A 21546-nucleotide genomic window follows, 5' to 3' on the forward strand; every position below is an offset into this window, starting at 1 on the left:
CCTAAAAGTCTCCCACACAATCCTTTTATTAGCCTAATTCATTACTCTAACATTGTTCATTCTCGGAATAGTGTCAACTCTTAATATTTCCAACTCAAGGACAAAGTTTCTTATGCAACATAGAGTAATGTTAGTGTCTAATAAACACCAAATCCAAACATCTAAATGGTATAAAGACTATTTTTTAACTAATTAAATGTGTTTTCTTCCGGTCTAAGAAAGTTCGTTGCTACAACCATATCCTATTGAGTTATACCCATTGTCTATCGATTTTGGTCAGACTATATGACCATCGTCTAATGGTTCTATAATGATTAACGATCATGTACGATTATATAGTGGTTCTGGTGAAACTAAATGATCATCAACTAATAGTTCTTGTATGACTAGACAGTCTCATTATAAGATTGTATAGTGATCTTGTAACAAAACCATCTAACTATGTTCTGTTTTGTTTTTTCATTCTCTATATAAGCACATGAGTTATAACTTTACTTAGATCATTTTAATCTACTCTATTTTTCGGAAATTTACGTTTTCATATGTTGCTTATTTAATAATTCAATTTTTTTTTTCTTATTCAATAGGTGTATATCTCGTGAATTATCATTTCAATATATCCCAAACTCTATATGTATGATTGTTATTCTCATTTGATAAGAATGAAGAATTCTATGGCTTTGCAATTTTCCGTAAGCATTTTACTTTCTTATATTAACTTAAAACATGAAATTTAAAAAACAACGTTATTTATATGTGAGTTATGTAAACTTTCTCCAACTACAAACAATCATAGATTCAATTTGTTTGTGTGAGAGAGAGCGATTGACTTCAATATTTACATTTAAGGAAAAGACAAGGTGGTGGACTCGTTTTAGTATTCTCATTTACCTGAAAGTGCATAGTGGTGCTTTTCGGTGAATCAAAGTGCATACTGCATTAAAATTGGTGAGTCTGTGAAGTACTTACAAGCTAAAATAAGGAAACATTACACATAGTTATTTTGGTGGATAAATGTAGTTATAGTTGTTGAGCTACTTGAACGATTATTCATGTATAAAAAAACATATTATCTTACTCCACACTTGCCAAAATTTAAAATCTAGCTATATAATGTGGCATCAACATTAATGGATTTATGAGAAACAAAAGTTGGTACTAACGACAAAATAATTTAATAATGTTGTGCTTAGTATAAAGAAAAAGAAACCTAGAAAATAGAAGAGTGAAGGAAAAAATAAGAGACGACAAAATTAGTATAAATAAATGTTTTGTTGAAGTAAAATAAATTGAAAATGAAGAAAATTATAGAAGTATAATTAACATTTAATCAGTTATTTATGTATCTTAATCGGTTAAATGTGTAAAACATAGTTCCTACAAACTCTAATTAATTGATTATATATTTATGATATTTAACTTTTAGTAGATATACATAATATATGACATAATAGATTTAATACATATATTAATAACAAAAATACATTTTTTTATATTAGTTACCAATTTAAAAGTTAGTGGTAAGATAAAAAAAATCGGATATAATTAAAACCAAGATAAAAAATTGTACTTTTCAAAATTCATTATAATTATAACCAATGAAGTACATTTTATATAGGATATGATATCAATTCTAATAACCACATATTTAACCCTAAATTTATCATTATAAAAAATTATATTATAGCATGTTGTCAATATCTTTAATTATAATTATAAATGTTTTCAAATGGATTAAAAAAATTTATAAATATGATAAAATTTATATAAATTCAAATATACATCCCATAAACATTTTATAAAGAAGAAAATAAGTTCTAAGATTAAAAAGCTAGAATAATTATAAATAAATTATTCTAAGAAGTCGATCTAAATCTAAAGACTATTTTTTTATTGTTTTATTCTTTGCAATTCCTGATAAAATTAAGTTAAAACTGTTTCAGTTTTATTATTATCTTGATCTTGAGCTTTTCTTGCTATTAAAATAAAGTACTCAGTAAAGTTGCAATTAGTCTTTGAATATAGTGCTGCACAACTATTTCATACAAGAACTCCAATTTTACTAGAATTCAAAATTTCACAATGAGCTATGAGAAATTCGGCATATAATATGCAATTATACTATGTTCATTATCCAATAATATCTTTTGAAAGATGATTGCATGCCAATGACTCCTTGGAAATTAATTTGAGAGAACCAACAAGAAACAGAGTTAAAGATAAAAAAGAAAGAGTAAAAGTACTTGTGTATCAAATATCCGTTTGGTGATCTTTAAAATATTTTATAAGAAATTTATAAATAATCCATATTATTAAATACTGTAAATTAAGAAATTTGTGATTTATTAACATTTGTTAATATAATAAGTTCCGCCTTCTTGTGTGCTAATTTCATGACACTTTCGTTTATTCTTACTCTATTTTTCATAATTATAAGTTAATTATTCATTAATTTCTCAATTTAGAAATATTCATCCAAACCACTTCGTTCATTTATGTTTTTCCTCCTCACATGATTTCGCAGATTCTAATCATATTGACAACAAACTTAGTGAGAATCGATCTTCATAATAAAGTTATTGGTGGTGGTATTTGTTTTTCTCATTGTCTTTTAAGGTTTCTCAATAATGTTTTTTTTTCCATCAGATAAGAAGTAATGGGAGGGGATGTTCACCAAAAAAATATTATAACAATTTCGTTATGTTATAAATGATAAGATGTGATGTTGTAAATAGGAGGATATGACTGAGCACAACAACAAATGTGAACCTTAACACTTTCTATTTGGTTGGATTTCTATGGCCGTTATAGTCATATCCCCTTTCATGTGCATTGGTGTAAGTATTAGAGGGAAGGTGGTGAAAATGGGAGTGGAGGTAGATAATTGCAAGTTAATGTATGGAGTAGGTATGTGTTATATGTAGGGATCAACTTGCTTATATGTATGCAACTCCTTTAAGGAAAATGTTACTTTGACAACTGCAAATTGAAATATATTAGTTTATAACTGTGATTTTGTCAATATAGTTTCAAGATTTCAGGAAAAAGATGTTTCTCTTTCTAATTGTATTCTCATGCATGATTATCAATTTATTATGAGTGCACCAAATCAATTAATTTTTTTGGGACAAATATCCAGTTTGTTTTGGATGTAACACATGTACAATATCAAAAAGTGTGTTAGCTAAGAACCTTTGTAGTTTGTGTTAGAAAATTATGTAAATTAATTTTATAATGTGACTCGTATGAAATAGATTTCAGGCTTTGGCCTGAATATGATTTAATAAAATAAAAGGTTCATTGGTTAATATGAGAAGTATATATATATTATGATACCTAATGAAAAGATAATATGATGAAAATTGGGAAAGAATAAAAATAGTGTTTTGTCTCTACAAAGAAGGTTGTCTCACTGTTGATCATTAATAAAGGGTGTGACAAAAACTGAATTGCCAAGAGATAGATTGAGAAAAGAAAATTAAAGAAACTGCTCACATAGGAACTTTCATGGATCAAGGTAAGTGTTTATCTCTATTATAATTAAATATGATGTGTGAGAATCATAGTTTGTAAGATCCTTAAGATGATGATGTGCATTATTATTTATTATTCTACGATTTGATTTTACAGTTTGTTCAACCTATATTCTACATGAACCACGCTACCAACATTTTTAATTTTATATTTTCTATGTTCAATTTTGTTTAGATGTCTTCATTAGTCATATCATTATTTCATAACTATATGAGTTCTAACAAATTTTGATAAAATCTGATTATTTTCTTTCCTAATGTTAATGTTGTTGTACATGTTATACCAACAACTAGTTACCTATGTAAACTATACATATAAGTTATACACCATCCGGTTTGATTGTTAAGTATAAAGAAGTTATAATTAGGATGAATTTATTTTTATCTTTTTTTACCTATTTTGGTATAATGCAAGGTACTTTTAGCTAATAAAAATAGTACTATACCTGATAATTTGTTGTAAGAATTTAGTTATAATTAAAATACAGATTTGACAGAGAGGTGTTTTTTCAAAACTTGTTGGAGATCCCATATCGACTAGAGATTAGAGCATTTCATTGTATATAAGTGGGTGCAAACCTCAACCCTATGAACCGGTTTTATGGGATTGAATTAGGCTTAAAGTCCACTTTGTAATATGGTATCAGAGCCATTTTCGAGCCTATCCTAGCGAGTGTTTCTGTTGGGCCAATCGTGTCACCCGCTATCGGGCCGCTATCTGAGGGAGGTGTTGGAGATCCCACATCGACTAGAGATTAGAGTCTTACTTAGTATATAAGTAGGTGCAAACCTTTAAGTGTTCAACATAATTTTATTTGTTATTATTGATAAAAAAATATTCTAATATCTTTTAAATTTTTAAAATGGAGAATAACAATGTGACAGTTTTATGATCACCCCATTAGCCCGGTTGTGTTCTGTTTTTTTCTTTTTAACGATACTTTAATATTCTTTAAAATTTGTATTCCAATTTAACAACTACTTTTTTTATATAATAGTTTAATTTATATTTTACTTTAATAAATTAATTTAATATTTTATTATTATACTTTTAAATATATGTAAAGAAAATACAAGGTGTTAAAATATACGCAGAGATTGCATGCACACGTTTTGCTTAGACGTATTCTGCAGTTTAATATTAGACTAAAATATGATATTACAGAATATAATAATTAATAATAATTTAGTTAATATAATATTTATGATATATGTATAAATATTTATTGTCCTAACAAGAAGTTCCAAAATAGGGGACCGAAAATTACAATTACACCTAATTATTTTTATCAAAAAATGTGAAAATTAAAATGATAAGTGAAAGTGATTAAAAGTAAAATAAAGTGAAAAATGTTTTTGTTGAAGAAAAATACAAAAAATAGAATAATAAATAAAAAAAGTTATTAATAAAACCTGTTCATTTTTTACTTTTGTTTCTTCTTGTTTTATCTAACAAACCTAATTAAGTTCATCTAATTGATTTGCACTTTCAATCAACTGGTATTCGCTAACCCAAATAATTAATGGTGTTGTAGTTGTTAAGAATAATGTGAGGAGGTTAATTGAATGATTGAAACTATGATTAATCAATTTGTTCTCACATATAACTAATTTGTTAGATGATCCAAATAGTTTTTTTTAGATAATTTTAATTTATAATATAATACTAAAGTTCATATTTAAAATTTTACAAAAACTTATTAAAATAACCATTTTTTTTTATAAAGTTTTCGTGTTAGGCACCACTATGCAACTTGACATCTCAGATAAGCTGACACCTCAAGTAACAGCAATCATCTGCCATCACATGAAAAAAAAATATTATTAAAAAAAATACAAAAATACAAAAATATGGGGGGACTAGACCAAAACTCATATGTTAACAAAAACGATACATAAGTAGATTATACTTATTCATAAAGAATTCTAAGAACAGACTAGCTGGGAGTCTTTTATACCAATGAAATGATTCTCTATGAATAAATCATAAATTAGCCAACTTATCAGCACACGCATTCCCTTCACGAAAAATATGAGTTACCCTAAACTTGATTGTCCCACAAAAATTAAGACAAGTATTCCATCGATTCTGAAGAATCCACGGAACATTAGTCCTAGTAGTAAACGCAACACAAACCAAGGCAGAATCACATTCAAGCCAGACATTAGTAAGTCCCATTTTTTGAGTTTCCTCCATAGCATGTATAACTTCATAAAACTCAGCAACCAAAGCAGTTTGAACTTCAAGAAACGCTGAAAAAGCACCAATAAATTCTCCCACGAAAAATACCTCCACAAGTAGCAAGACCAGGATACCCCCTAGCAGCCCCATCAGTATTAATTTTGACCCAGCCTGGTGAAGGAAATTCCCATCTAATAGGAAGAGGACGAAGAACTTTACCACTACGAGTCTTAATACTGAAAAACTTAATCACGTTGAAGTCCAACATATCATTCTTCATTGTAGCTTTAGACGAATTTCCCACTAGACAAGTTAAATCTTTAATTATCGAAATAGCCTTAGAAACCTCAATCTTATCCTGAAATCTAGCATAATTCCTCATACGCCATATCATCCATATAGAAAAGGTTATCACCGCAAGCGTAATCAATTTAACCAAAGGACTACCATCACTCTTAATAAAAGAAAGTAGATCATCCTTATTAGAGAAATGAGAAGTAAGAAAAATTTGTCAAACCCAACTCCAAATATGCAATGTGTTAGAACATTCAAAAAATAGATGTTGAATAGATTCCTCTTGCTTTTCACAAAGCGAACACATAGAACATATATGCAAACCCTTATTCTGAATATGTTGATCTGTAGGAAGTCGCCCATGAAAATTTTTCCAGAGTACTAGAGTTTTGGAAGGTGGAATAGATGAAGACCAAATGAATTTACCCCAACCACCTGGAACTCCTGGTTCCAAGAAAAAAGTCCTAGCCGATTTAAGAGTGAAACGACCAGACTCATTTAGAATCCAATTAGGAATATCCTGTTCCTCTCTAACCATGATATGATTAAAAAAATGAGGCATCTGCTGTAAAGATAAGGAAATATTCCAATCACAACCTGTCCAAAATTGAGAGACTGTATCCGGAATGCTAACACCATCAGATAACCCTGCAATATTTGCTAAAGAAGTAGTAGAGCACCATTTATCATTCCAGATATTAATAAAAGAACCTGTACCAACAGTCCAAGAAGTATAGTCAAGTATGGTAGAATAAAATTGCTTAATTCCAGGCCAGAGAGAGGAAGATCTATAAACCGTTCTAAATTCATATTTTGATTTAAGAACCCTGGCTTTCAAGAGTAAAGACCAAGGTTTGTTGCTATAAGCAAAGTTCCAAGCAAGCTTAAGAAGATATGCATTATTTTCATGATGAAGATTAATAATATTCAAGCCTCCATCCTCAAGAGGTGAACAAATTTTCCCCCAATTAACGGTAGTAATACCTTTTTTCAGAATATCACCAGTCCAAATAAAATTCCGACACCACTGCTCAACTTGCTTAATAAGTGAAACAGGCCACTTATACATATTAAAACTATAAGCTAGAAATCCAGTAATCACCGTATTGACCAGCTGAATTCGACCCATCATGCTAAGAGATTTACCTTTCCAAGATGCTAGCTTCAATTTAACTTTATCAGCCAAAGGTTGAAGAAACCGACACTTTGGAGCACCAACAAAGATAGGCACTCTTAAATAATTGAAAGGCAAACAACCATGACTACAAGAAAGAATATTTTGAATTTTGGCAACAAATCTTGGAGAATTATCCATGGTGAAGAAACTACTTTTAGAGTTATTAATATATTGACCAGAAAAATCACCATATGTTTTAAGAAAAGAACTCAAATTTCTAAGAGACTTAATATCCCCCCTACAAAAAATAAATATGTCATCAGCATACAAAATATGAGAGGGAGTGAGATAACCTTGCGGACTGGCCATATTTAAAATCTTTTTATCATTCACAAGCATAGAGAGACCTCTACTAAGAACTTCCTCTGCAAGACAGAAAAGTAAAGGAAACAATGGATCACCTTGTCTTACCCCTCGACTGCAAGGAAAAAAACCCACCAAATTACCACTTATTCTGATAGAAAGCATAGCTGAACGGAGAATTGTACTAATCCAACCGACAAATGAGGGGTTGAAATCAAAAGTGCGCTTCGAATATTTGGAGCCATCTGGAACACAGAGCACGGGAGAGACCTAATTAGGGTTTCTTGTGCGTGCATGGCAGCAGCGGAACGCCTCTGCATCTTAGGGTGTCCGGTGCAAGGCGGCAGCATTGTGCGTGACGGCAGTGGAATAGCTGGAGGTGTGGCGCGATAGTGCTACAGTAATATGCGGTGCGAGAATTGTAGACGACGACGCGGTGCGATGCTAGAGCCCGGTGCGGCGGCATGGGCAGCGTGCGGTTTTTGTTTGTGCGACGGCGCCTGGGCGACGGAGCGCGGTGGTTGCTGGGTTGGTGCGCGGCATCTGTAGGTCCGGTGAAGGGGGTGGCTCTTGTGGCGGCGGAGTGGTTGGCTCGCGCGGTGTTCCGTGTTCTTGTGGAAGTTCTTGGCGGCAACTTGTTAGCCTTCTAAAATGACGGAGGGTTCTGCGGGTTTCCTCATACCATGGGCTTGTTTGATGGATCGGGAAGTATGATCTGATAAAAAAATATATTCTATATCCGGTCAAAGGAAGACTTTTGCTCAGGCTTTGGGAAATACATGTGACATTCCTTTGTCCCAGCTACCTACTCCTTGTATTAAGGGTGACATGATTGCTGTCCGGATTGATGAGGCAGATTACTTGGCTGGTCTTGAGGATTGCAAAACCCATCTCCATGGTCGGATTATTCTATCTAAGGGGGATAAACCTCTTACACACCTGGATTTAACTAAAAAGTTGCAGCCGGTGTGGAAAGCTCTTGGACCATGGAAAGCAATTCCTCTTGGAAAAGGTTTCTATGAGTTTGAGTTCGCTTCTGTAGAAGACATGCGATGGGCCCTTGGGATGGGTTCGCTGAAGTTATCTCCTGGTTTATTGAGATTGTTTGCCTGGACAAAAGACTTTGTCCCAGCTACCATGAAGAGTACCAAAGCTCAGACATGGGTTAGAATCTACCATTTGCCTTTGGAGTATTGGAAACCAAAGACAATATATTCCATCGTTAGAGGCCTTGGTACTCCTTTGTCTTTGGATGAGCATACTATGAGAAAGAACAGGGGTATGTTTGCTAGAGTGTTGGTGGATATTGATCTACTGTCCCCTCTCTCCGATCAACTTTTGGTTGAACGTCCAGACTTTGCTTTTGTAGCTGGTGTAGAATATGAATGGCTCCCTCCATTTTGCTCTCATTGTAAGATGATTGGGCACGAGCTTGCTCAGTGTCGGGCGATCCATGACCAGGGTCGTGTTCTTGGGCCTCAACATAAACCTTCTCAGAAGACATCTTCTGATGAACGGGAACAAGGGAGGACCGTGATTCCTAAACAATGTAAAGAATATAGAAAAAAAAGATCCAGAGACAAAACTCGTGGAAGGCCTCATTGATAAGTTGAAAGTTGATGAAACAGGTGGAGGGGATGATGATTTTGCATATATGCCTCCTCTTGAGGATGCTTCAGATCGTGATAGGTCCTCACCCAAGCAGGGGTTGTCCACTCCCACTTTGGATTCACTTGCTGTTATGCAAGCTAAGGACTCAGAGTCAAATTCAACAACTTTTATTGATGATCATCATGTGGAGGTATCTGTTCCTATGATTGTACCATCTCCATTGCGTACTACCTCTCCTCGGAGGGTTAAATCACATGCAGACACTAATGCACCAGTTCCTAATGTGGAGGTCTCTGCTATTGTGACTGTACCATCTCAGTCGCCTCATACCTCCCCTCGGAAGGCTAAATATCTTGGGGATGTTAAAGCAATATCGTTGGTCCTTCAAAATCACTTTTCTTCTCTTGATGGTTTGGAAACTACAGATGTGGGAGGTGATTCTCATATTGGAGCGTCAACTATTCCGCCTGTTGGAATTAATTCTGATCATATTGAAAATCAGGTTGTTTCAAAATTTTGGGCTGACTCCAATGAGATGGAGGAGGATGTCAGTGTGGGGAGGAAGCAGTTCGCACTAAAAGAAAACCAGGGAGACCACCTAAGGGGACTGGTAAATCCAGGAAAACTGCTAAGGCAGTTCTTTCTACAACGTCGTAATGAAGGTCTCTTCATTTTTCTGGAATGTTAGAGGATTGGGAAACCACAAAACTGTGGAGATGTTGATTAGTTTACTTAAACTACATAAACCCCTCCTAGTTTTTCTTGCTGAACCCATGATGTCGTACACTAATGCTTTCGACGTCCTTTTCAAATTTGTTAATATGCATTTGGTGGCTACATCTCCTATTGTTAATAAAGTTGCTAAGATTTGGTGTTTGTCGGTTCCTAATCTTGTCCAAAGTTTCTTAGTTAATGATCAATTTATCTTTGTAACTTGTCTTCTGCGTGATAAATGTTTTAGCTTTGCAGGTGTTTATGGAGCTAACACATACTTGACTAGACGATTTTTGTGGAGGGATCTTAGTTTCTTCACAGGGCCTTGGTGTATTCTGTGAGATTTTAATGATGTGCTCTCGACGGATGACTGTAAAGGGGGGGTGGCACCTAATCAAGTTTCTTGTAATGAATTCCTTGACTGGATTAATACTAATGATCTTTCTTGTATGCCTTTTACTGGATCTAGTTATACTTGGTGTAATGGAAGGAGAGGGGTGCATAGAATACATAGAAGACTGGATAGGGCTTTATGTGTAATGGAGTGTGTCTGGATGAATGGGATTCTTGTACTTATCAGGTTCTTGTTAAAAATTGTTTTGATCATTCCCCTATTCTTGCTAGTCTTGCTAGTAATTCTTTGTGGAAGGTTAGCAATTTTTGTTTCTTTTCGATGTGGCTTCAGGACACTTCGTGTCTAAAGCTTATTCATGATTCTTGGGCTAATAAGGTTGTTGGTTGTCCTATGTTTATCTTGCAACATAAGTTAAAAAGATTGAAACTTGAGCTCCGAGACTGGAATAAAAATTCTTTTGGTAATGTTTATAATGGAGTTCTTCTTAAGCAGGGCATCCTTCTTGGTATTCAAAAAAGCTTAGAGACTGCTAGTTTGTGTGATAGTGATGGACTTGTCTGTCAAGAAAATATTGCTAAGGAGGAGCTTGATCATGCTCTTCACTGTCAATATTTGTTTTGGAAAGAAATGGCTAAGATGTTATGGTTCAAGGATGGAGATCGAAATACTGCTTTTTTCCATGTTGTGGTCAAAAGGAGAAATAATTCTAGTGGGATTCATCATCTACGGATTGATAATGAGGTTACGGAGGATCCTAAAATCATTGAGGATCATATTTTGGACTTTTATAAAAATCTTTATGCTGAGTCTATTTCTAATGTTCTGGATACTGATAATATGGAAGATTTTATTGGTACTTATATTCCTGCGATGGTTTCCTCTGAGGAGAATATGATGTTGATTAAATGTCCAGATTTTTCTGAAATTAAAAATGTTGTTTTTAATCTTAACAGTAATAGTGCTCCTGGTCCTGATGGTTTTGGTGGTGTTTTCTATCATTCTTGTTGGGAAATTATTGGGACAGATGTTTGCAATGTTGTTCAACAGTTTTTTAAACAAAACTGGGTTCTCCCTGGAATGAACAGTAATGTGGTATCTCTTATTCCAAAGGTTCAGGGTGCTGATTCCATTAAAGATTACAGGCCAATTGTTGTTACTAATTTCAAGTTTAAGATTATTTCCAAGATACTGGCGGATAGGCTTGCACTTGTGGCTGCTAGAATCATTTCTCCTAATCAATATGGATTTGTGCAGGGTAGACAAATTCAGGATTGTATTGGTATTGCTTCTGAAGCTATTAACATGCTTTCTAAAAAGATTAGAGGAGGTAATGTGGCTTACAAAGTTGATATTCATAAAGCTTTTGACACTCTGAGTTGGAAGTTCTTATTATTAGTTTTAAAACGCTTTGGTTAAAATAACCTTTCATTGATATGATGGGTGACTTATTATTCCCTCAATAAAAAACTTTACACTAACATTTTTTTAAAAATTGAGTTCAACCGCATATATTTAAAATATAATACAATTTAAATACATTGACCATAACTTTTGTTTTATCATCAAATTTAAATTAATATGCAGATTATATATTAAGTCATTGACGTTGATATTATCTAAATTTATTCTAATTTTAATTGAAAATTTAAGTATAGATCTAATATTGATAATACCTATTTTTTAAATTTGTATATAAAGATAAATATAAATATTTATATATATATATATATTTCGCCATTTTTTCTTTCATCTTCGTCCTCGTTATTGTTTTAAATTAATAAAAATATCTTTAATTTATTAAGTAACCTAAAAAAATATTTTTATTATTATATTTTTTCTTTTATTGTCAATATTCACTATGTTTACTTAATTTTTCAAGGTAAATTTTCTCTTTTAATAATCTCGATGGCATTTTCTTTTCTTTAGGTGATTCATTTCAAAAATGGTGTATTATATTTAAAGAATAGTAAATATCAAATTATCAAATAAAATATTTTTTAAAACACAATTTAATATTTTTTAAAATTTAAATTTTTTATTTTATTTTTATTGTTTGAGAATTTCTCTATCAATTTCTGAGTTTAGAATCATGTTAGTTCTTTAATTTAAAAAACTTAATTCTGAATCATTCTTTTGTTACACAATTCTTCATTCTTCCTTCTAATAATAATAATAATTATTATTATTATTATTATTATTATTATTATTATTATTATTATTCAAGTTGTTTGATATTTATTAAGTCACTTAAATATCTAAAATATTTTTCTCTCAACATTTTTTAAAAAATAACAAATATTATAGTTATAAAATTTTAATTTTATGTAGTTGTGTGACAAATAACAGATATTATAGTTACATTATTTTAATTACATGTAATTTTGACTTTTTTTACATTAAATTGTCAATAATATCATTTTTTTACTGTAGTTTTTATATTTTGTAAAAAACCTATTTAATTAATATTTAGTATAATATAAAAGAAAATGATTTTCTGCTCAACCAAGATGTGCAAAGAAGGGTATAATTTTTTCTTCCTATACAAGATACATATAGTCAAGCATGGGAGAGAGTAGAATTGGCGGCATGAAAACATTTGAAACACGTGATAATTAAGGAAATTTTCTCCGTATTTTTCATAAACCAAAATTTAGATATATATTTAAGTCCGAATTTATTACAGACTAATTTGATTTTGTTGTGTGAAATAAATACCCTTCACTAATAAAGCTTAATTATAATTTAATTATGATTTGTGGATATTCTGTTGAATATTATTTATTAATGATGTGTTTAAGTTTTTATTGATGTTGTGGGTAAAATATCTCAAGATACCAACGTAACATTAATTATGTAATATTTGGACATCTCATTAATTTTTACCGAGATGACAAATATTCATCATCTACTGGATATAATTATTATTATCATTCTTATTAAATATTGCAATAGATTATATATTAGCATCTAACCTATCATTTGACTACTATTCGAAAGTGAAAAATTATCCTTTTATAATTCGATCAATCCCAATTAAATCTATAATATATTTCTTCTTCTCTTAATATTCAAATTATCTATTCAAACATTTATGGTTGAAATCTTTTTTAAATAATGAAAGTATCTTATCCGTGTATAATTATGATGATTTGTACTTTTAATTGGGTTAGTTACTAAGCTTCTCTAAGCAATTAAATTAATGGTATCGTAGTTGTTAAGAATAATTAATATGTAAGGAAGACAAATATTTGTGAATCAATCCAATCTAAATATTTCAATCACATCTTAAATTTAAATCTATATTTTTTATAAAATTAATTTGAAATTTTATAAATCTATCCAAATATTTAGATTGAAAAATCTAAATTCATTTTTATTATTAATACTCTTCTTTTATGTTTCTTGTTTCACACTTTCACATGATCCATCCATAAAAGAATGAGATGATTATTTTATTTCCTTGATGAGATTCGTTAAGAGATTTTTTTTCATGAATAATTGAATTTTGTTTTATAAATTATATTGATGGATAGATTTGTGTATGTTATTACTTAGATGTTACCAATAAATTTATGTACATCAATAATTATTAACAAATTTTACTGACAAATATAAAAATAAAAAAAGTTATTACATTTTTTAATTATTGAAAAATAAATAATATAATAATAACAATATAGAGCAACATCAAATTCAAATTCTAAAAATGCCTGATTATTTTATTGAATAGTTCTTTACACATTTTTTTATTTATTTTGTAAGTAAAATACATCAAAATTCGATTAATATATCATCGACGATATATTTTTCCAGCTCTATCTAAATACAAATGACTCTCAATAAAATAGGGAGGATCTTCAAAAACTTCAACGCCTTCCTCAGGGCACAATGACAACCCATGTTTTGCAAGGCCATCAGCTGCTGAGTTTACCTCCCTGAACACGTGATTCCAATGAATCTTGTTAGCCGTCTTACTTATCTCAATTATTGAAGACATGTCATTTTGACTTTGACTTGTGTCGCCATTGCTTTGTTGGACTACAAGGCTAGTAATAATATCAATGGCAACTTTAGAATCACTTTCAACCATTAAGTTTTTGTATCCCTTGGAAATTGCTATTTCAATTCCAATCTTGATTGCCTCTAATTCAGCCATGAGTACAGAATAATTTTTCAAGCCACTAGAGAAACCAAAGATAAATTCTCCTCTCCAATCTCTTACAACCCCTCCTGCGCCTGCTTTGTTTCCGTGCATTGTAAATGCTCCATCACAGTTAATCTTGACAAATCCTTCAAAAGGTGGTGTCCACCAAATTAATCTTGAAGGTATTATATTGTCCTCCTATCAAATTTTTCCACATGTTAATATAAGTTAATAACTTAAAGGAGTTAAATGATACTTCATAATAACAATGTAAATTATATACCTTCACATCAATAGAAGTTCCCTCTGAAATAGACCAGGAATGTAAATTTCGACACTGATCACCATACATGCAATTACCATTTATCCAATATTTGCATGTAATTGATGATCTCAAACCAGTCTTAATCGCACTTGTTTTGGATGTCTTCCTATAAGGAAATCTTTGATAATTTCTATTACATCCTTCATTTCTGATAACGTGTTTCATCCTTGTTGCAACCTTGAATCCAAAAAATATAACATAAAATAAGTAAAGAGAAAGTTAGTCTCTACACTATTTTTATTTTTAATTTCTCAAAAAAATTCAAAGGACATTTTTTTAAATAAAATTCTCAAGAAATGAAAACAAAGAGTAAACTACATATCATAATATTTTTTAAGAAAAGTCATTTTCACCTCGCTATTGTCGAAAACGATATCGTTTTGAAGCTTCACGTCGCAGTGAAGCCCTTCCCCGATGGACCTTGTGCATCGCCGCATGAAAGGCTCCGGGAGGTTTCCGCCGTGTTTCTTGACCTGATCGGCGAGGGAACCTCCGGCGGCCTGTTCGAGGAAGACGTTGTAGAACTCCTCGCTGTTTTCGACGGTGTGATCGTGACCGAAACAGTTGATGATGTAAGGGGAAGAGCCAAGACGATAGAGTATCTCCTTTTCGTGTTTTAGCAAACACGCGTTGTGGGAAACAGAGGATTTGACGGCAGCTGCAGAAGGGAAAAAAGTGGAGCCGCTTGCAGGCACGACGATGTTGACGGTGGCGAAGGCTCCATGGCCGAGTGAGTCTCCACAAACCCAGTTCATGTTTGGTATAGCAGTGTACGATGATTTGTGTTTTAAAGAACAAAGAACACAAAGGAGTTGTCTTTCCTTATAAAGAATGAAATCTTGTTATCGAAGAGTCAAGCATGGGAGAGAGTAAAATTGGCGGCATGAAAACATTTAAAACACGTGATAATTAAGGATATTTTCTCCGTGTTTTTCATAAATCAAAATTTAGATATATATTTAAGTCTGAATTTATTACAGACTAATATGATTTTGTTGTGTGAAATAAATACCCTTCACTAATAAAGTCTAATTATAATTTAATTATGATTTGTGGATATTCTGTTGAGTATTATTTATTAATGATGTGTTTAAGTTTTTATTGATGTTGTGGGTAAAATATGTCAAGATACCAACATAACATTAATTATGTAATATTTGGACATCTCAATAATTTTTACCGAGATGACAAATGTTCATCATATACTGGACATAATTATTTTTATCATTCTTATTAAATATTGCAATAGATTATATATTAGCATCTAACCTATCATTTGACTACTATTCGAAAGTGAAAAATTATCCTTTCATAATTCGATCAATCCCAATTAAATCTATAATAATATATTTCTTCTTCTCTAAATATTCAAATTATCTATTCAAACATTTATGGTTGAAATCTTTTTTAAATAATGAAAATATCTTATCCGTGTATAATTATGATGATTTGTACTTTTAATTGGGTTAGTTACTAAGCTTCTCTAAGCAATTAAATTAATGGTATCGTAGTTGTTAAGAATAATTAATATGTAAGGAAGTCAAATATTTGTGAATCAATCCAAATCTAAATATTTCAATTACATCTTAAATTTAAATCTATATTTTTTATAAAATTAATTTGAAATTTTATAAATCTAGCAAAATATTTAGATTGAAAAATCTAAATTATTTTTATTATTTATACTCTTCTTTTATGTTTCTTGTTTCACACTTTCACATGACCCATCCATAAAAGAATGGGATGATTATTTTATTTCCTGTAATGAGATTCGTTTTTAGATAAATTCACAAGAAAATTTGTTCCTTTAACATTATTTCACTTGTGTTATTTTAATTTCAATTATTATATTTTTTTATATTATATGTTCCATGATTAATCTTATATTATATCTTAAAACATTTTCAATCAAGTTTAAAATTAAGATAAAATTTATATCAAAGTGTATGTAAAAATATTTATATAAAATATATAATAAATTAAATATTTTAGTTTAAATTCTTTTTATTAATTTTTGACTAATACGTATTTATTAAGTTGGAAAATGTATTATTATTTAAAATGTTTGAGAAATTATAGATATTAAGTTTTATTTATTTATTTAGACCGTTAAGATTACCATCTAGTAAAAAATGTTATTTATTACGATAAAAAAAATTACAAAAAAAAGTTAAAGTTGTTTCGAAGAAAATATAGAGTCCTAATAAGATTCAATCCTTAATTCATCCATATAACAACAGCATAAAAAACAATAAAAATATAATCTTTCACAAAAATATAATTATTCTCAAACAAATTTAAAAGATTTGTAAAGCAGTTTCTTTGAATATAATTTTCCAAAATATATCTACAATTTGCCAAAGGTGGCGGAAGTAATCTTATCCTGTGCCTGCTTAATTCACAACTAATGAATTACAAAGAATCAAAGAATGTGATGAATTGTGTTGGTTAAACATAGAACCACCAACACTTCCAAGAACTTCACCTAACGCTCATCCACCCATCCGATTCTGACCAATTCTCCGGTCTCTTATCGGTAACAAGCTGCCGGATACGACTCTCCGGCGAACACGACCACCCAGACCACTCGTCGGAATACGGGGAAGACGGGAACGAAGCCGTTACGGTGGAAGCCCAGTGAGGAAAATCGAAGTGGGTACTTGGTGACGGCGGCGGTAACGGCTCATTAACTTTATCAAACGAAAATGAGTCAACTTTGACGAAAGGGTGTTTGAGAAGCATCTCAGCGCTCCACCTCTTCGTGGGATCCTTAACAAAGCACTTTCTCAAAAAGTCCTTCCCCTCTTCCGACAAATCTTCTGGAATCTTTGGTAATTCTTCTCCCACTCCAATCCGAATCTACAATGACCAAATACTCGATCCCGCGCCAACATCCCACGCCGGTTTTCCTGTCACCATCTCCACCACGGCGCATCCCAGGGCCCAAATATCTGCCGGCGGCTCATACTCATTGTCATTCACCGATTCCGGTGACATAAACAACGGCGTTCCCCTGCACTCGCACTTCCCCTGTTTCTCCCCCTTCTCCTTGGCGAGCCCGAAGTCTGCTATTTTCACCTCGCCGTTGTGGAAAACGAGAACGTTTTGAAGCTTCACGTCGCAGTGAACAAAACCGTGCTCGTGAATATGTCTCAGCCCTTCCACGATGGACCTTGTGCATCGCCGCACGAAAGGCTCCGGGAGGCTTCCGCCATGTTTCTTGACCTGATCGGCGAGGGAACCTCCGGCGGCCTGTTCGAGAAAGACGTTGTAGAACTCCTCGCCGTTCTCGACGGTGTGATCGTGACCGAAACAGTTGATGATGTAAGGGGAAGAGCCAAGGCGACAGAGTATCTCCTTTTCGTTTTTTAGCAAATCCGCGTTGTGGGAAACAGAGGATTTGACGGCGACTGGAGAAGGGAAAAAAGTGAAGCCGTTTGCAGGGACGACGATGTTGACGGTGGCGAAAGTTCCATGGCCGAGTGAGTCTCCACGAACCCAGTTCATGTTTGTTACGGCAGAGTACGATGATTTGTGTTTTAAAGAACAAAGAACACAAAGGATTGTCTTTCCTTATAAAGAATGAAATCTTGTTATTGAAGAGTCAAGCATGGAGGGAGTGAAATTGGCGGCAGGAAAACATTTTAAACACGTGATAATTAAGGATATTTTCTCAGCGTTTTTCATAAATCAAAATTTAGGTATATATTTTAGAAATATGTTTTATTAACAACATCTACCACTAACAAAGACTTGACACTGTGGTATTAATTGACGCGACAGACATGATATTTAGTGAGGATGTGACACTGACTCTATATTATAATACATGACTCATAGCACACGCCAAATTGGTTACCTGTGTGTAAGTGGTTACTTATATGACATTTATGGTCATCCACTCTTCATGAAAAAAAATCATTTTTTTTTTAATAAGAACCATATATTACATCGGTTAGAAGTTAGATGACTTAACCGGTGTAATAACCCTATCAGAAGTGGTTACCTAGCCACAAGTTCCTCCACATATACTGACACACGCAAAATTGGTTACCCGTGTGTCTGTAAGTGGTTACATACGTAACGTTTATGGACACCCACTCTTTCATAAAAAAAATCAATTTTTTTTAATAAAAACCATATATTACATCGGTTAAATGACTTAACTGATGTAATAACCCTACCAAAATTGGTTACCTAGCCACACGTTTATGACCCACCTACTCTTTATGAAAAAGAAATCATTTTTTTAATATGGGTCATATATTACATTGGTTAAATGACTTAACCGGTATAATATGGGTCATTCTGAGTAAAAAAAATATATTACACCGATTGTTATCAAAAATATATATTCTTTTTTACCTTATTTTGAAACTCGTGCTGCTCATTCCCGTGCAATCTCACCCTATCATATCATTGCCAAGTTTGCAACGTCAAATGTGTATTATATTATCAGAGGGTATCAATATATCATTGTCTCTATATTTTAAATATAAATTTATTAGAGACTAACCTTCTGAGATTGAAATACCTAATCGGAACTCAATTTGTAAGTAATGGAATTGTGTACCTTTTAACTTTGCCTCTCTTCATATTTATATTAGTTTTCTTGGACTTTTTAATGATAAGAATATCTGGAAATAAAACTTAATTATATCTTCAATTATAATTTATAGATATTTTATTTTATTTTATATTATTTGTTAATGATATATTTAAGTTTTTAGGGTAAAACATATAAAGATGCTGACATAATATTAACTATAAAAATATAAACATAATATTAAGTATCTGACATGTCGACATCTCAATTTTTTTTTATCAAAATAACAAATGTCTGTTATCTCCACCCTTAAATATAATTATCATTCTTATTAGATATTACAATATATTACATATTAGTAACTAACTTATCATTTGATTGCTCTTTGAAAACGAAAATATATATTTTTTTACCAATTAAATCCATAAAATATTCCTTCCTAACTCAATATTCGTATTATCTATTCAAATATTTATCATTGATTTTTTTTTAAATAATGGAAATATCTTACGCATGTATAAAATCATGATGCTTTTTCTTTTCAAGAGAGATACTCTCATCTAGTTATTATTTTTACCCTTCACAATTATCTTGTCTTATTATATAGATACACATATTATATTAATCTCTTTTGAGATATGATATTTGTGTAATTTACGTATATATTGCACTAATTTATTTATATCTTTAAGAATAATGCGCAGGATTCGATAAAGTTAGAAAAATATTAGACAAGATATAAGGATTTTTATATGATTAGTTTGTATTGATATTTTCTTAAAATGTATTAGATTTTATTTTATCAAATCGCAATAAAATAGAATAATGTATATATATTGTTATATGAGTATAAAGATTAAGGATTCATTTTGTGTAACTGTATTAATTATGGGCCCTCACATGTAATTCATTGTGGAAAACTTACAAAATTGTACTTCATGTTGTTTGTTTTAACTTCTCACACGTTAAATGTTAGTTTTGAAGTAAATAAATATAAAATAGTGCATGATTTATATCATCGGGTCTTAAAAAAAATTCTCTCCTTTAAAAGTAGCCAATTTTATTTTTTTAAGTTATGATATATAATTAACTCATACCACGACTTTACAACTATTTTATAATATGTATATTAAATAATGTTCATTATAATTATTGTATTATAGTTACCATACTTTATTTAATAAAAAATAATTGCTTCACTTTCATAATGATCCGATTTTTAAAATTTTCTAAAAAAAAATAAAATAAAAGTATATTAACTAGTGTTTTATTTGGTTAATTATAATCTAGTTTGTCCAACAGAAAAATTAGTTAGTATCTCACTTTCCAATAATAAGTTAGTGTTATTGAGACAAAAAAATTGTTAATTATATTAAAGTAGTTTATTTTATCATCTTTTAACTTGTAAGCTACTTCTGTTAACTTAATATTTTAAATTTATATCTTATTTTATTTTATTTTATTATCATTCTTATATTTTAATATATTTGTTTATTATTCTTGATTTTTTACCTATTAATTCCTATTTCATTTTTATGGAGGCAATTAATATTGAATTGATTTTAGTATTTGTTATACCACTTTTCATTTTATTTTTTAAAATTTAACATTCATGATGTGTGAAAATTATAAATAATTAGTGGACACAGAGCCTTTGTGTATCCGCATTTTTTATTTTTATCATTTATATATATTTATGTTTATTATTCTCATCAAGCACTTTTATCTATAATGCTTTTTTTTTCTTTTAATTTTCTATTCAATAAATAAAACTCTATGGTTTTTTGTTTTGGTATTTTCTTTAATAATTTTTTTATTATCATCATATAGTGCCAAATACATGCATACATCAATTAAAAAAAATTAAATTCACACATTGCATATCCATCTTCTATTTTATAATTGAAAAACAATACTTACTGATTGATTTCGTGGTTCTTGAATGATACTACAACTCCTGAAAACAAAAAAGACGTTTGATGGGATAAAAATAAGATGGATGGAAAAATATGCAATTGTGTAATTCTGTTAGTCTCCCTTTAAGATATAAAATTAAAACTGCTCACAAAAATATCTCTTGTCATATATTTGTAAAATAATGAAATAAAATAAAAATATAAGGATCAAATTGAAATAAAATAAAATGTCAGTTTAGGGAAATCCCCTATATATAGAATAGGTATAAAGTATAAATAACATATATTAAAGTTATATATACTTTAATATAATAAAAATCTGAAAACATAAAACAATTAAATTATAAAGTATATTCCATGTCCGGTCAAAGGAAGACTTTTGCTCAGGCTTTGAGAAATACATGTGACATTCCTTTGTCCCAACTACCTACCCCTTTATTAAGGGT

General features: G+C 30.9%; 1 protein-coding gene and 1 pseudogene across 1 annotated transcript; both read right to left on the reverse strand.

The window, feature by feature from the left end:
- Positions 1 to 13861: 13861 nt before the first annotated feature.
- On the reverse strand, positions 13862 to 15431 carry LOC137809719 (uncharacterized). Its single transcript, XM_068610810.1, has 3 exons — positions 14992 to 15431; positions 14597 to 14815; positions 13862 to 14511 (listed from the first exon to the last, which is right to left on the reverse strand). The coding sequence occupies exons 1-3, from the start codon at positions 15391 to 15393 to the stop codon at positions 13960 to 13962; spliced, it is 1173 nt and encodes a 390-aa protein (XP_068466911.1). The 5' UTR covers positions 15394 to 15431; the 3' UTR covers positions 13862 to 13959.
- Positions 15432 to 16914: 1483 nt separating this feature from the next.
- LOC137809720 (mitogen-activated protein kinase kinase kinase 20-like) lies at positions 16915 to 18168 on the reverse strand (annotated as a pseudogene).
- Positions 18169 to 21546: the final 3378 nt, after the last annotated feature.

The sequence above is a fragment of the Phaseolus vulgaris genome, chromosome 2, assembly GCF_000499845.2.
Source record: "Phaseolus vulgaris cultivar G19833 chromosome 2, P. vulgaris v2.0, whole genome shotgun sequence".
Classification (NCBI taxonomy): Eukaryota; Viridiplantae; Streptophyta; class Magnoliopsida; order Fabales; family Fabaceae; genus Phaseolus; species Phaseolus vulgaris.

Bases quoted from the DNA above. Each gene is read 5' to 3' on its own strand.
- LOC137809719 (XM_068610810.1), bottom strand. From the start codon at position 15,393: ATGAACTGGGTTTGTGGAGACTCACTCGGCCATGGAGCCTTCGCCACC. The intron at 14,816-14,991 runs GTGAAAATGACT...TTTGGATTCAAG, and splicing joins TCGTTTTCGACAATAGCGAG to GTTGCAACAAGGATGAAACA. The intron at 14,512-14,596 runs GTATATAATTTA...AAAATTTGATAG, and splicing joins GAACTTCTATTGATGTGAAG to GAGGACAATATAATACCTTC.